The sequence below is a fragment of the Aphelocoma coerulescens genome, chromosome 31 (genome assembly GCF_041296385.1).
Source record: "Aphelocoma coerulescens isolate FSJ_1873_10779 chromosome 31, UR_Acoe_1.0, whole genome shotgun sequence".
NCBI lineage: Eukaryota > Metazoa > Chordata > Aves > Passeriformes > Corvidae > Aphelocoma > Aphelocoma coerulescens.
The window spans coordinates 785794-799344 of record NC_091044.1 but is presented as its reverse complement, the minus strand read 5'-3'; the positions used below and the strand labels follow the sequence as shown (position 1 = coordinate 799344).

At 71.1% G+C, this 13551-nt stretch overlaps 1 protein-coding gene across 1 annotated transcript in view; it reads left to right on the top strand.

The window, feature by feature from the left end:
- Positions 1 to 13551, top strand: part of LOC138100302 (solute carrier family 12 member 4-like) — a 31766-nt gene that overhangs the window by 2657 nt on the left and 15558 nt on the right. Inside the window, exons 3-14 of the mRNA XM_068998114.1 lie at positions 148 to 294; positions 1270 to 1563; positions 3781 to 4013; positions 4119 to 4255; positions 4706 to 4819; positions 6836 to 6893; positions 7885 to 7940; positions 8003 to 8241; positions 10453 to 10556; positions 10632 to 10730; positions 12279 to 12398; positions 13010 to 13114. Of these exons, the coding sequence (XP_068854215.1) occupies positions 148 to 294; positions 1270 to 1563; positions 3781 to 4013; positions 4119 to 4255; positions 4706 to 4819; positions 6836 to 6893; positions 7885 to 7940; positions 8003 to 8241; positions 10453 to 10556; positions 10632 to 10730; positions 12279 to 12398; positions 13010 to 13114 (1706 nt within the window). The remainder of the gene's footprint in view (positions 1 to 147; positions 295 to 1269; positions 1564 to 3780; positions 4014 to 4118; positions 4256 to 4705; positions 4820 to 6835; positions 6894 to 7884; positions 7941 to 8002; positions 8242 to 10452; positions 10557 to 10631; positions 10731 to 12278; positions 12399 to 13009; positions 13115 to 13551) is intronic.

The following is a 13551-nucleotide window of genomic DNA, read 5'->3' as shown; positions in this document are numbered from 1 at the left end:
CCCGGGTGACCCCTGGGTGACCCCTGGGTCACCCTGCTGCCCTGGGGTCCCTGTGGGCTGTCCTTGCCCCCTGGGTGACCCCGGGTGACCCTGGGTGACCCCTGGGTGACCCCGGGTGACCCCCGGGTGACCCCGCTGTCCCCGCAGCGCCGCGCCCTGGGGACGCTGCTGGGGGTGGCGGCGCCGTCGCTGCAGTCGCTGCTGGGGCTGGTGCTGCTGCTGCGCCTGCCCTGGGTCGTGGGACACGGCGGCGTCCTGGGCACAGCGGCCATCGGCGTCCTGCTGGGGGCCTGCGTGAGTGACCGGCGGGCACGGGGGGCAGGGGGGCACTCTGGGGGCACTCTGGGGTCACTCTGGGGTCACACCATCCTGTGTGAGTGACCGGGGGGCACAGGGGGCAGGGGGGCACACTGGGGTCACTCTGGGGTCACACTGGGGTCACTCTGGGGGCTCTCTGGGGTCACACTGGGGTCACTCTGGGGTCACACTGGGGTCACACTGTCCTGTGTGAGGCTACCGGGGGGACATGGGGGGCAGGGGGGCTCTCTGGGGTCACTCTGGGGTCACACTGGGGTCACACCGTCCTGTGTGAGTGACCGGGGGGACACGGGGGGCAGGGGGTCACTCTGAGGTCATGGGTGGGTCGTGAGGCCACCAGGGGGTCACAGTGGGGGGTGGGGGAGCGGCTGGGGTCACATCTGGGGTCACGCCTTGGGGTACATTTGGGGTCGTGACCAAGGGCCACATCTGGGGGCAGGGGTCACTCTGAGGGTCACCAGTGGGGGAAAGGGTCACATCTGGGGGCACCCTTCAGGTCAGGGGTCATGTTCTGGGGTACCCCGTGGGGGCTGGGGTCACAGAGGGCAGTGGGTCAGTGGGTCAGAGGTCGGTGGGTCGGTGGGTCAGAGGTCAGTGGGTCCGAGAGGTCAGTGGGTCAGAGGTCAGTGGGTCAGAGGTTGGTGGGTCAGAGGTCAGTGGGTCAGAGCACAGTGGGGACAGAGGTTAGCGGGTCAGAGGTCAGTGGGTCAGTGGGTCAGAGGTCAGTGGGTCAGAGGCCGGTGGATCAGAGGTTGGTGGGTCGGAGGTCAGTGGGTCAGAGGTCATTGGGTCAGTGGGTCAGAGCACAGTGAGGTCAGAGGTCAGTGGGTCAGAGGTGAGTGGGTCAGAGGTCGGTGGGTCAGAGGGCTCAGAGGTCAGCAGGTCAGAGGTCAGCAGGTCAGAGGTCAGTGGGTCAGAGGTCAGAGGTCAGCGGTCCGAGCTGCCCCACAGATGCTGCTGACCGCGGTGTCCCTCAGCGCCGTCGCCACCAACGGGCTGGACCCCGGTGAGCTGGGGGGGGATGGGGAGGGGGATGGGGGGGATGCCCCGCCCCCACCCCGCTGTGGGGGCGGGGCCGAGCCCTGGCCCCGCCCTCTGACGTCACGGCGGGCAGGGGGCGGGGCCCTGGCGCTGCTGTCGGGGGCGCTGGGCCCCGAGGCCGGGGGGGCCGTGGGCGTCTGCGGCTTCCTGAGCGCCGCCTTCGCTGCCGCCGCCGCCGCGCTGGGCGGGGCCGAGGTGCTGCTGGTGAGCGGGGCGGGGCCGGGAGGGGCGGGGCGGGGAGGGGGCGGGGCCGGGGAGGGGGCGGGGCCAGAAGGGGCGGGGCCGGAAAGGGCGGGACCGGAGCTGGGCGGGGACCGAGGTGCTGCTGGTGGGCGGGGCGGGGCCGGAAAGGGCGGGGCCGGAAAGGGCGGGGCTGGGCGGGGTCGGAATGGGCGGGGCCGAGGTGGTGCTGGTGAGCGGGGCGGGGCCGGGAGAGGCGGGGCCGGGAGGGGCGGGGCCGGGGAGGGGGCGGGGCCAGAAGGGGCGGGGCCGGAAAGGGCGGGACCGGAGCTGGGCGGGGACCGAGGTGCTGCTCGTGAGCGGGTTGGGGCCGGAAAGGGCGGGGCCGGAAGGGGAGGGGCCGGGAGGGGCGGGGCCGGAAAGGGCGGGGCCGGGGCTGGGTGGGGCCCGAGGTGCTGCTGGTGGGCGGGGCCGGAAGGGGAGGGGTCGGGAGGGGCGGGACCGGGGCTGGGTGGGCCCGAGGTGGTGCTGGTGAGCGGGGCGGGGCCGGGAGGGGCGGGGCCGGAAAGGGGGGGGCCGGGGACGGGGCGGGGCCGGAAATGCCGGGGCTGGGCGGGGCCCGAGGTGCTGCTGGTGAGTGGGGCGGGGCCGGAAGGGGCGGGGCCGGAAGGGGCGGGGCCCGAGGTGGTGCTGGTGAGCGGGGTGGGGCCGGGAGGGGGCGGGGCTGGGTGGGGCCGGAAGGGGCGGGGCCGAGGTGGTGCTGGTGAGTGGGGCGGGGCCGGAAGGGGCGGGGCCGGAAAGGGCGGGGCCGGGCGGGGTCGGAATGGGCGGGGCCGAGGTGGTGCTGGTGAGCGGGGCGGGGCCAGGGAGGGGGCGGGGCTGGGCGTGGCCGGAAGGGGCGGGGCTGGGTGGGGCCTGGGCGTGGCCGAGGTGGTGCTGGTGAGCGGGGCGGGGCTGGGTGGGGCTGGGTGGGGTCGGGGCTGGGTGGGGCTCGGGCCGGGGCCGGGGGGGCGGGGCTGGGTGGGGCCGAGGTGCTGCTGGTGAGCGGGGCGGGGCCAGGGCTGGGCGTGGCCGGGCGAGGCTGGGGGGGTGGGGCTGGGGGAGTGGGGCAGGGCCGAGGTGCTGCTGGTGAGCAGGGCGGGGCTGGGGCGGGGCCGGCGGATTGGGGCGGGGCCAGGCTGGGGAAGGGTGGGGCCGAGGTGCTTCTGGTGAGCGGGGCGGGGCTGGGGCGGGGCTGGGGGCTCGGGGCGGGGCCGGGTGGGGCCGAAAGCGGCTGGGGCGGGGCTGGGGTCGGGCTGGGATAAGACGGGTGCAGGGTGGGATAAGGGGAAGAGTGGGGTGGGGGCTGGGGGAAGGGGTGGAGCGAAGAGGGGCGGGGCCTCCGACGGGGCGGGGCCTGGGTAGTGGGTGTGGCCGGGGGGGCCTGGGGGTTGGGAGGGCTGGAGGGGCGGGGCCCCAGGAGAGGGCGTGGCACAAAAGGGGGCGTGGCTAAGGGGGGTGTGGGCACAAAGGGGCGTGGCCAAATGGGTGTGTGTGCACAAAGGGGGGCGTGGCACAAAGGGGCGTGGCACAAAGGGGGTGTGGCACCAAGGGGCGTGGCTAAAGGGGAGGGGTGTGGCCCAAAGGGGGCGTGGCTCGAGGTGGGTGTGCACACAAAAGGGGCGTGGCTAAAGAAGAGGGGTCTGGCCAATGGGCAGGGTCTAAAGGGCGTGGTCTGACCAGAGGGGCGGGGCCTCTGCCGTGGGGCGGGGCCAGCCTGGAGCGGGCGGGGCAATGGGGAGGCCTTTGGGGCAGGGCGTGGTGGGGAGGGGCTGTGGGGTGGGCGGGGCTGTGGGGTGGGCGGGGCCTGGCGGGGAGGGGCTGTGGGATGGGTGGAGCTCCGGGATGGGCGGGGCTGTGGGATGGGCGGGGCTGTGGGGTGGGCGGGGCTGTGGGGTGGGCGGGGCTCCGGGACGGGCGGGGCTGTGGGATGGGCAGAGCTCAGGGATGGGCGGGGCTGTGGGACGGGCGGGGCTGTGGGACGGGCGGGGCTGTGGATGGGCGTGGCTCCGGGATAAGCGGAGCTCTGGGGTGGGCGGGGCTCCGGGGTGGGCGGGGCTCCGGGATAAGCGGAGCTCCGGGATGGGCGGGGCTCCGAGATGGGCGGGGCTCCTCCTCCCGGGGGGTGTGGCCATCCCGAAAGGGGCTGGGCCTGTGGCGCGGGGTGGGCGGCGCCTGTCACCGTTCCGGCCCCTCCCGCAGGTGTACCTGAGCCCCGAGTGGGCGCTGCTGCCGGGCCGCGGCCGCTGGGGCCGCCTCAACAACGGCCGCGCCTTCGGGGCGGGGCTGCTGGCGCTGCTGGCCGCGGGGTCGCTCGCCCCCCCCCGCGTGCGCGCGGCCGCCGCCCCCCTGGGCCCCGCGGGGCTGCTGCTGGCCCTGCTGGCCCTGCAGGCCGGGTCCCTGCGCCGCGCCCTGCCCGGCGCCGCCGCCCACGCGTGAGTGCCGCAGCCCCCCGCATCCCGGCCCCGCCCCCATGCAAATGACATGCTAATGAGGGCCCGGCTGACTCTCTGTGTGTGTGTCCCCTCCCCTCCCCCCAGGCTGTGCCTCCCCCCCCGCCCCGGGGACCCCCTGCGGCCCTGCGCCCCCCCCGCGCCCCCCAACGCCTCCCGCGGTCCTCCGGCCCACCAGGGGGCGCTGCCCGCCCTCCCCGGGCCCAGCGCGCGGCTGCTGGCGCGTGAGTCCAGCAGGGGGCGCCCTGCGCGAGGGGCGGGGCCAAGGGGGTGGGGGCCAAGGGGGGCGGGGGCGGGGCCAAAGGGTGGGGGCGGGGCCAAGGGGGCGGGGCCAAGGGGGGCAGGGGGCGGGGCCAAGGGGTGGTGACGGGTTCAAGGGGGGTGGGGGGCGGAGCCACAGCAAGCCCCGCCCACTGGGACGTTGTGGCCCCGCCCCCTGGACCGGGTTGGGGGGCGGGGTCACCCTGAGGACCCGCGGGGGGGGATGGGGGGTGGGCGTGGCCAGCGCAAGACCCGCCCCCAGGGAGCTTCTGGCCCCACCCTCCACTCCCTGCTTGGGGGGGGGGGGCTCATGGGGGGTGGGGGGCGCATAGAGGGTGGGGGTGGGGTCACGCCGAGGTCACGGGGAGGGGGAGGGGCTGTGGGCGTGGTCTCAGCCGCTGCCCCACCCCCAGGGAACCTGTGGCCCCGCCCCTCGGAGGCGGGGCTGGGGGCGGGGCCAGAGGAGGAGGGCGGGGCCGACGCCTCCTTCGGGGCCCTGCTGGGGCTGAGCCTCCCCTCGGCCTCCGGTGAGAGCGGGGGGGACCCCAAAGTGGGGGGGGGACCCTCGGTTTGGGCGTGGGGGGGCTGGGGCTGGAGTCCGAATTGTGGCGGGGGACCCCAAATTGGGGAGGGGGTGCTGGGTATGGGGGATGGGCCCGGAATTGGGGAGGGGTCCCGGGTGTGGGGGACTTGGGGGGGGGGGCACCCGAATTGGGGGGGACTTGGGGGAGGGAGAGACCCCAAATTGGGGGGGGACCCTCAGCTTGGGGGGGGGGGGCTGGAGTCCGAATTGGGACGGGGGACCCCAAATTGGGGAGGGGGCGCTGGGTATGGGGGATGGGCGCGGAATTGGGGAGGGGTCCCGGGTGTGGGGGACTTGGGGGGCGGGGCACCCGAATTGAGGGGGACTTGGGGGAGGGAGAGACCCCAAACCGGGCAGGGGGACCCCAAACTGGGGGGTCCCGTGTGTGTTTTGGGGGGGTCACAGAGGGGGTTTCTACCCAGGGGTGCTCCAGGGGGATTTGGGGGCTCGGGGGGGATCCCAAGGGGGGATTTGGGGTCACTGGGATCTGTCCCAGGTATTTGGGGGGTGCTCTGGGTGGTCCCAGGGGGGGATTTGGGGGGTCCCAAAGGGGATTTGGGGCCTCGGGGGGATCCCAAAGGGGGATTTGGGGTCACTGGGATCTGTCCCAAGTATTTGGGGGCTGGGGGATTTGGGGTCACAGGGGTGCTCTGGGTGGTCCCAGGGGGGGATTTGGGGGGTCCCAAAGGGGATTTGGGGTCACGGGGGGGTCCCAAAGGGGATTTGGGGTCACAGGGGTGCTCTGAGGGGGTCCCAGAGGGGAATTTGGGGTCCCAAAGGGGATCTGTCCCAGGTATTTGAGGGGTCCCAAAGGGGATTTGGGGTCACGGGGGTGCTCTGGGGGGTCCCAGGGGGGGATTTGGGGGGTCCCAAAGGGGATTTGGGGTCACAGGGGTGCTCTGGGGGGGTCCCAGGGGGAGATTTGGGGGGTCCCAAAGGGGATTTGGGGTCACGGGGGGGAGCTCTGGGGGGGATTTGGGGGGTCCCAAAGGGGATTTGGGGGCTCGGGGGATCGCAAAGGGGGATTTGAGGTCACTGGGATCTGTCCCAGGTATTTGGGGGGTCCCAAAGGGGATTTGGGGTCACAGGGGTGCTCTGGGGGATCCCAGAGGGGGATTTGGGGGGTCCCAAAGGGGATTTGGGGTCACGGGGGGATCCTAAAGGGGATTTGGGGTCACGGGGGTGCTCTGGGGGGTCCCAAAGGGGATTTGGGGTCACGGGGGGGTCCCGAAGGGGATTTGGGGTCACAGGGGTGCTCTGGGGGGTCCCAGAGGGGGATTTGGGGGGTCCCGAAGGGGATTTGGGGTCATGGGGGGGTCCCGGAGGGGATTTGGGGCCACAGGGATGCTCTGGGGGGTCCTAGGGGGGGGATTTGGGGGGTCCCGAAGGGGATTTGGGGTCACGGGGTCCGTCCCAGGGGTGCTCTGGGGCTGCAGCCGCTGCTCCGAGCTCGGGGACGTCGCCCGCTCAGTCCCGGCCGGGAGCCTCGGGGCCGCCACGGCCACGGCCCTGGGCTGTATCCGACCCCAAAATGGGGGGACCCCCAAGCTGGGGGGGACCCCAAAACCTGGGGGGAGCCCAGTTAAGGACCCCAACTCTGGGGATCACCACGGCCACAACTCTGGGGGTTGGGACCCCCAAACGGCGAGGACTCCAAAATCTGGGGGGGGGACCCTAAACCTTGAGGGGAACTCATGGTCCAAAGCAAGGGGGACACCCCAAAATCTGGGGGGACCCCAAAATCTGGGGGGGACCCCAACACCTGGGCAGGGGCCAACCCAGGCGTACCCCGAAATCGGGGGGTGCCTCCGCAGCCCAGAGGTTTTGGGGTCCCCCGGGAGGGATTTAGCAGGGGGCAGCGGATTTTGGGGGACTCCGGGGGGGTGTCCCCGCTCAGGGGGGTGGGGGGGGGTGGATTTTGGGGTGCCGGGGGTGTTTTGGGGCTTTCCTTGACGGCCAGACCTGAGCGCGGCGCTGCTGCTGGGGGCCGGCGTCGAGGGGCAGCTGCTGCGGGACAAGTGAGTCGGGGGTCCCGGTGTCACCGGGGAGGGGTCTCGGTGTCACCAGGGGGGGGTCTCGGTGTCACTGAGGGGGTCCTGGTGTCACCGGGGGGGGTCTCGATGTCACCAAGGGGTCCTGGTGTCACCAGGGGGGTTTCGGTGTCACCGGGGGGGTCTCGATGTCACTGGGGGGGGTCTCGGTGTCACCAGGGGGGGTCCCGGTGTCACTGAGGGGGTCTCGGTGTCACCGGGGGGGTCTTGGTGTCACCGAGGGGGTCTCAGTGTTACCGGGGGGGTCTCGATGTCACCGAGGGGGTTCCGATGTCACCGGGGGGGTTTCGGTGTCAACGGGGGGGTCCCGATGTCACCGAGGGGGCCCGATGTCACCGGAGGGGGTCTCGATGTCACCGGGGGGGTCCCGATGTCACCGGGGGGGGTCTCAGTGTCACCGAATGGGTCCCGGTGTCACTGGGGTGCTCTTGGTGTCACCGAGAGGGTCTTGGTGTCACTGGGAGGGTCCCGATGTCACCGAGGGGGTCTCGGTGTTACCGGGGGGGGGGTCTCGATGTCACCGAGGGGGTTCCAATGTCACCGGGGGGGTCCCGATGTCACCGGGGGGGGGTCTCGATGTCACTGGGGGGGTCCCGGTGTCACCGGGGGGGTTTTGGTGTCACCGAATGGGGTGACACTGGTGTCACTGGGGGGGTCTCGATGTCACCGGGGGGGTCCCGATGTCACCAGGGGGGGTCTCGGTGTCACCATGGGGGGGTCTCGATGTCACCGAGGGGGTCTTGGTGTCACTGGGGGAGTCCCGGTGTCACCGAGGGGGGTCTTGGTGTCACTGGGGGGGTCCCGATGTCACCGAGGGGATCCCGATGTCACCGAGGGGGTCCCGGTGTCACCGAGGGGGTCCCGGTGTCGCTGGGGGGGTCCCGATGTCACCGGGGGTGTCTCGGTGTTCTGGGGGGCTCCCCAAGGGGGTCCCCTGTGGGCTCCGCAATGTCCCAAGGTGGGTCCTGGTGACCGCGGGGGGACCCCCGCTGCCCCCCCCCATTGTCCCCGCAGGTTCGGGGTGTCCCCAGGGGTGTCCCCAGGGGTGTCCCCACGCTGTCCCCGTGTCCCCGCAGGTTCGGGGTGTCCCCGGGCGGTGTCCCTGGGCAGTGTCCCCACGCTGTCCCCGTGTCCCCGCAGGTTCGGGGTGTCTCTGGGCGGTGTCCCCGTGCTGGCCGCTGTGGCCTGGCCCTGGCCCTGGGTGCCGGTGCTCGGGGCGCTGCTGTCGGCGGCGGGGGCGGGGCTGCAGGCGCTGCTCGGGGGGTCCCGCCTGCTGCGGGGGCTGGCGCGGACACGGGCGCTGCCACTGCCGCACGTGAGTGTCCCCAGGGGGGTCCCCGTGTCCCTCAGGGGTCCCTGAGGGGCTCCCCGATGTCCCCAAGGGGTCCCCGATGTTCTCAGAGGCTCCCCGATGTCCCTAAGGGGTCCCTGAGGGGCTCCCCGATGTCCCCAAGGGGTCCTGATGTCCCTAAAGGGGTCCCTGAGGGGCTCCCCGATGTCCCCAAGGGGTCCCGATGTCCCTAAAGGGGTCCCTGAGGGGCTCCCCGATGTCCCCAAGGGGTCCCCGATGTTCTCAGGGGCTCCCCGTGTCCCTGAGGGGTCCCTGAGGGGCTCCCCGATGTCCCCAAGGGCTCCCCGATGTCCCTAAAGGGGTTCCGATGTCCCTAAGGGGTCCCTGAGGCGCTCCCCGATGTCCCCAAGGGATCCCGATGTCCCTAAAGGGGTCCCCGATGTTTTCAGGGGCTCCCCGATGTCCCTAAAGGGGTCCCTGAGGGGCTCCCCGATGTCCCCAAGGGGTCCCCGATGTTCTCAGAGGCTCCCCGATGTCCCTAAGGGGTCCCTGAGAGGCTCCCCGATGTCCCCAGGGGGGTCCCGGTGTCCCTGAGGGGTCCCTGAGGGGCTCCCCGATGTCCCCAAGGGGTCCCGATGTCCCTAAAGGGGTCCCCGATGTTCTCAGGGGCTCCCCGATGTCCCCAGGGGAGTGCCCGTGTCCCTGAGGGGTCCCTGAGGGGCTCCCCGATGTCCCCGAGGGGTCCCGATGTCCCTAAAGGGGTCCCCGATGTTCTCAGAAGCTCCCCGATGTCCCTGAGGGGTCCCTGAGGGGCTCCCCGATGTCCCCGAGGGGTCCTGATGTCCCTAAAGCGGTCCCCGAGGGGTCCCCGATGTCCCCAGGAGGCTCCCCGATGTCCCTGAGGGGTCCCTGAGGGGCTCCCCGATGTCCCCAAGGTGTCCCCGATGTCCCCAGGAGGGTCCCCGCGCTCCCGCCGGTGTCTTTGGGGGTGTCCCCGCTGTCCCTAAGGGGGTTCCCGCTGTCCTTAGCAGGGTCCTGATTGTCCCTGGGGTGTCCCTGCTGTCCCCGGGGGCCGCCCTGTCCCCCCCAGACGCTGTCCCTGGGATGTCCCCGATGTCCCTCTGGAGATCCCCGCTGTTCCCACAGCCCAGTGACCCCCGTGCCTCCCCAGGTGCTGGCCCGGAGGATGTCCCCATGTCCCTGGGCTGTCCCCATGTCCCCGGATGATGTCCCCATGCCCCGGATGATGTCCCCATGTCCCGGGGGCTGTCCCCGGGATGTCCCCAAGTCCTGGGGGATGTCCCCATGTCCCCGAGCTGTCCCCATGTCCCGGGGATGTCCCCGGGGGCTGTCCCCATGTCCCGGAGCTGTTCCTGGGATGTTCCCATGTCCCCGGGATGTCCCCATGTCCCGGATGATGTCCCCATGCCCCGGATGATGTCCCCATGTCCCCGGGCTGTCCCCATATCCCAGGGGCTGTCCCCATGTCCCGGATCATGTCCCCATGTCCCCATGTCCCCATGTCCCTGGGCTGTCCCCATGTCCCGGATGGTGTCCCCATGTCCCCGGATGATGTCCCCATGTCCCGGGGCTGTCCCCATGTCCCAGATGATGTCCCCATGTCCCCGGATGATGTCCCCATGTCCCCGAGCTGTCCCCATGTCCCCATGTCCCGGGGCTGTCCCCATGTCCCGGATGATGTCCCCATGTCCCGGGGCTGTCCCCATGTCCCAGATGATGTCCCCATGTCCCCGGATGATGTCCCCATGTCCCCGAGCTGTCCCCATGTCCCCGGGCTGTCCCCATGTCCCGGGGCTGTCCCCATATCCCCGGATGATGTCCCCATGTCCCGGATGATGTCCCCATGTCCCTGGGCTGTCCCCATGTCCCCATGTCCCCATGTCCCGGGGCTGTCCCCATGTCCCCGGATGATGTCCCCATGTCCCCGGATGATGTCCCCATGTCCCGGGGCTGTCCCCATGCCCCGGATGATGTCCCCGGGATGTCCCCATGTCCCCGGATGATGTCCCCATGTCCCTGGGCTGTCCCCATGTCCCCATGTCCCCATGTCCCTGGGCTGTCCCCATGTCCCCGGATGATGTCCCCATGTCCCCATATCCTCGGATGATGTCCCCATGTCCCCGAGCTGTCCCCATGTCCCGGGGCTGTCCCCATGTCCCCGGATGATGTCCCCATGTCCCCATATCCTCGGATGATGTCCCCATGTCCCCGCAGGCGCTGGCCCGGGGCCGGCTGTGGCCGCTGGTGGCGACGGCGGTGACCGCGGCGCTGGGGGTGCTGCTGGGCTCCCTGGACCTGCTGGCGCCGGTGCTCTCCGTGTGCGTGTCCCCGCCCGTGACGTCACGGCAGCCCGCTGACGTCACGGCAGCCCGCTGACGTCACTGCCCCCGCAGGTTGTGCCTGACCTCGTACCTGGGGCTGAACTTGGCCTGTGCCCTGCAGGGGCTGCTGCCCACCCCCGGCTGGAGCCCCCGCTGCCCCCTCTACCACTGGTCAGTGCCCCGGGTGACCGTGAGCGACCATTGAGTGACCCCTGAGTGACCGCAGGGACCCACAGAGTGACCGCAGTGACCACCAGTGACCCCAAAAGGTCCCCCAGTGACCCTCAGTGACCAACAGTGACCCCCCGGTGACCACAGTGACCCAGAGTGACCCATGGAGATCCAGTGACCCTCAGTGACCCCGCAGAGAGCCCCAGTGACCAAAAGTGACCACACAGAGATCCAGTAACCCTTAGTGACCACTGTGACCACTACTGACCAGTAGTGCCCTGCCCCACCCTGCCCCCCGCTGCCACTGTCCCTGTCCCTGACCCCGGGATGTCCCTGTCCCTGACTGTCCCTGTCCTTGTCCCTGACTGTCCCTGTCCCCGACCCCAACCCCGTGGTGTCCCTGTCCCTGTCCTTGTCCCTGACTGTCGCTGTCCCCAGGGCGGTGTCCCTGACTGTCCCTGTCCCTGTCCTTGTCCCTGACTGTCCCTGTCCCTGTCCCCGTTCCTTTCCCTGACTGTCGCTGTTGCTGTCCCTGTCCCCGACTGTCGCTGTCCCCCTGTCACTGTCGCTGTCCCCGACTGTCGCTGTCCCTGTCGCTGTTCCCGGCTGTCGCTGTCCCCCTGTCACTGCCCCTGTCCCTGACTATCGTTGTCCCCCTGTCACTGTCCCTGTCGCTGTCGCTGACTGTCGCTGTCCCTGTTGCTGTCCCCCTGTCGCTGTCTGTCGCTGTCGCTGTCTGTCGCTGTCTGTCGCTGTCTGTCGCTGATTGTCGCTGTCTGTCCCTGTCGCTGTCTGTCCCTGTCGCTGTCTGTCGCTGACTGTCGCTGTCTGTCGCTGACTGTCACTGATTGTCGCTGTCGCTGTCTGTCTGTCCCTGTCGCTGTCTGTCTGTTGCTGTCCCTGTCCCTGTCGCTGTCGCTGTCGCTGACTGTCGCTGTTCCCCTGTCCCTGTCGCTGTCGCTGACTGTCCCTGTCCCTGTCCCTGTTGCTGTCCCCCTGTCACTGTCCCCCTGTCGCTGTCTGTCGCTGTCACTGTCTGTCGCTGTCTGTCGCTGACTGTCGCTGTCTGTCCCTGTCACTGTCTGTCCCTGTCGCTGTCTGTCCCTGTCGCTGTCTGTCCCTGTCACTGTCTGTCGCTGTCTGTCACTGACTGTCGCTGTCTGTCGCTGACTGTCGCTGTCTGTCGCTGACTGTCGCTGACTGTCGCTGTCTGTCCCTGTCACTGTCTGTCCCTGTCGCTGTCTGTCCCTGTCGCTGTCGCTGACTGTCGCTGTCTGTCCCTGTCGCTGTCTGTCTGTCGCTGTCTGTCCCTGTCGCTGTCGCTGACTGTCGCTGACTGTCGCTGTCCCTGTCGCTGTCGCTGTCCCTGTCGCTGTCGCTGTCTGTCTCTGTCCCTGTCGCTGTCTGTCCCTGTCCCTGTCGCTGTCGCTGTCTGTCGCTGTCCCTGTCGCTGTCTGTCCCTGTCCCTGTCCCTGTCGCTGTCTGTCTGTCGCTGTCGCTGTCTGTCGCTGTCGCTGACTGTCGCTGTCCCCCTGTCGCTGTCCCCAGGGCGGTGTCCCTGGCCGGGGCCGCGCTGTGCCTGTCGCTGATGTTGGTCACCTGCTGGCACTGCGCCCTCCTGGCCCTGGGCATCGGCGCCACCGCCTACAAATACCTGGAGTTCCGCAGGTGAGGGGACACCAGGGGGGAGGGGAGACCTGGGGGAGATGGGGACACCTGGGGGATGGGGACACACCTGGGGGGGATGGAGACACCTGGGGGGGAGGGGACACCTGGGGGATGGGGACACACCTGGGGGGGAGGGGACAGCTGGGGGGGATGGGGACACCTGGGGGGGAGGGGACACCTGGGGGATGGGGACACACCTGGGGGGGAGGGGACAGCTGGGGGGGAGGGGAGACCGGGGGGGGAGGGGACACACCTGGGGGGGAGGGGACACACCTGGGGGGGATGGAGACACCTGGGGGGGAGGGGACACACCTGGGGGGGATGGAGACACCTGGGGGGGATGGAGACACCTGGGGGGGAGGGGACAGCTGGGGGGGAGGGGAGACCGGGGGGGGAGGGGACACACCTGGGGGGGAGGGGACACACCTGGGGGGCAGGGGACACCTGGGGGGGAGGGGACAGCTGGGGGGGATGGGGACACACCTGGGGGGAGATGGGGACACCTGGGGGGGCAGGAGACACACCTGGGGGGGAGGGGACACACCTGGGGGTCCGACCCTCACTTGGGGGGTCCCACCCCCCCTCTCATGCGGCCCCTCCCCCCCCTGCAGCGCCCAGACCGAGTGGGGGGAGGGGCTGCGGGGGCTCTCCCTCAGCGCCGCCCGATTCGCGCTGCTGCGGCTCGAGGATGGACGGCCCCCTCCCCCCAGCCTCAGGTGAGACCCCCGGGACCCCCCCAAAACCCCCCGAGCCCCTCCCCCAGCCTCAGGTGAGACCCCCGGGACCACCCGAAACCCCCAGCCTCAGGTGAGACCCCGCCCGAGCCCCTCCCCCAGCCTCAGCTGAGACCCCCCCATAAGCCCCTCCCCCAGCCTCAGGTGAGACCCCCTTTCCAGGACCACAGCTCCTGGTGCCCCCCCACCCCCGCGACCCCCGTGACCCCTGCGACCCCCCATGACCCCCCATGACCCCCCATGACCCCCATGAACCCCCGTGACCCCCATGACCCCCCGTGACCCCCATGACCCCCGTGACCCCCCATGACCCCCCGTGACCCCCATGACCCCCCGTGACCCCCATGACCCCCATGACCCCCCGTGACCCCCCCCGTGACCCCCATGACCCCCCGTGACCCCCGTGACCCCCATGACCC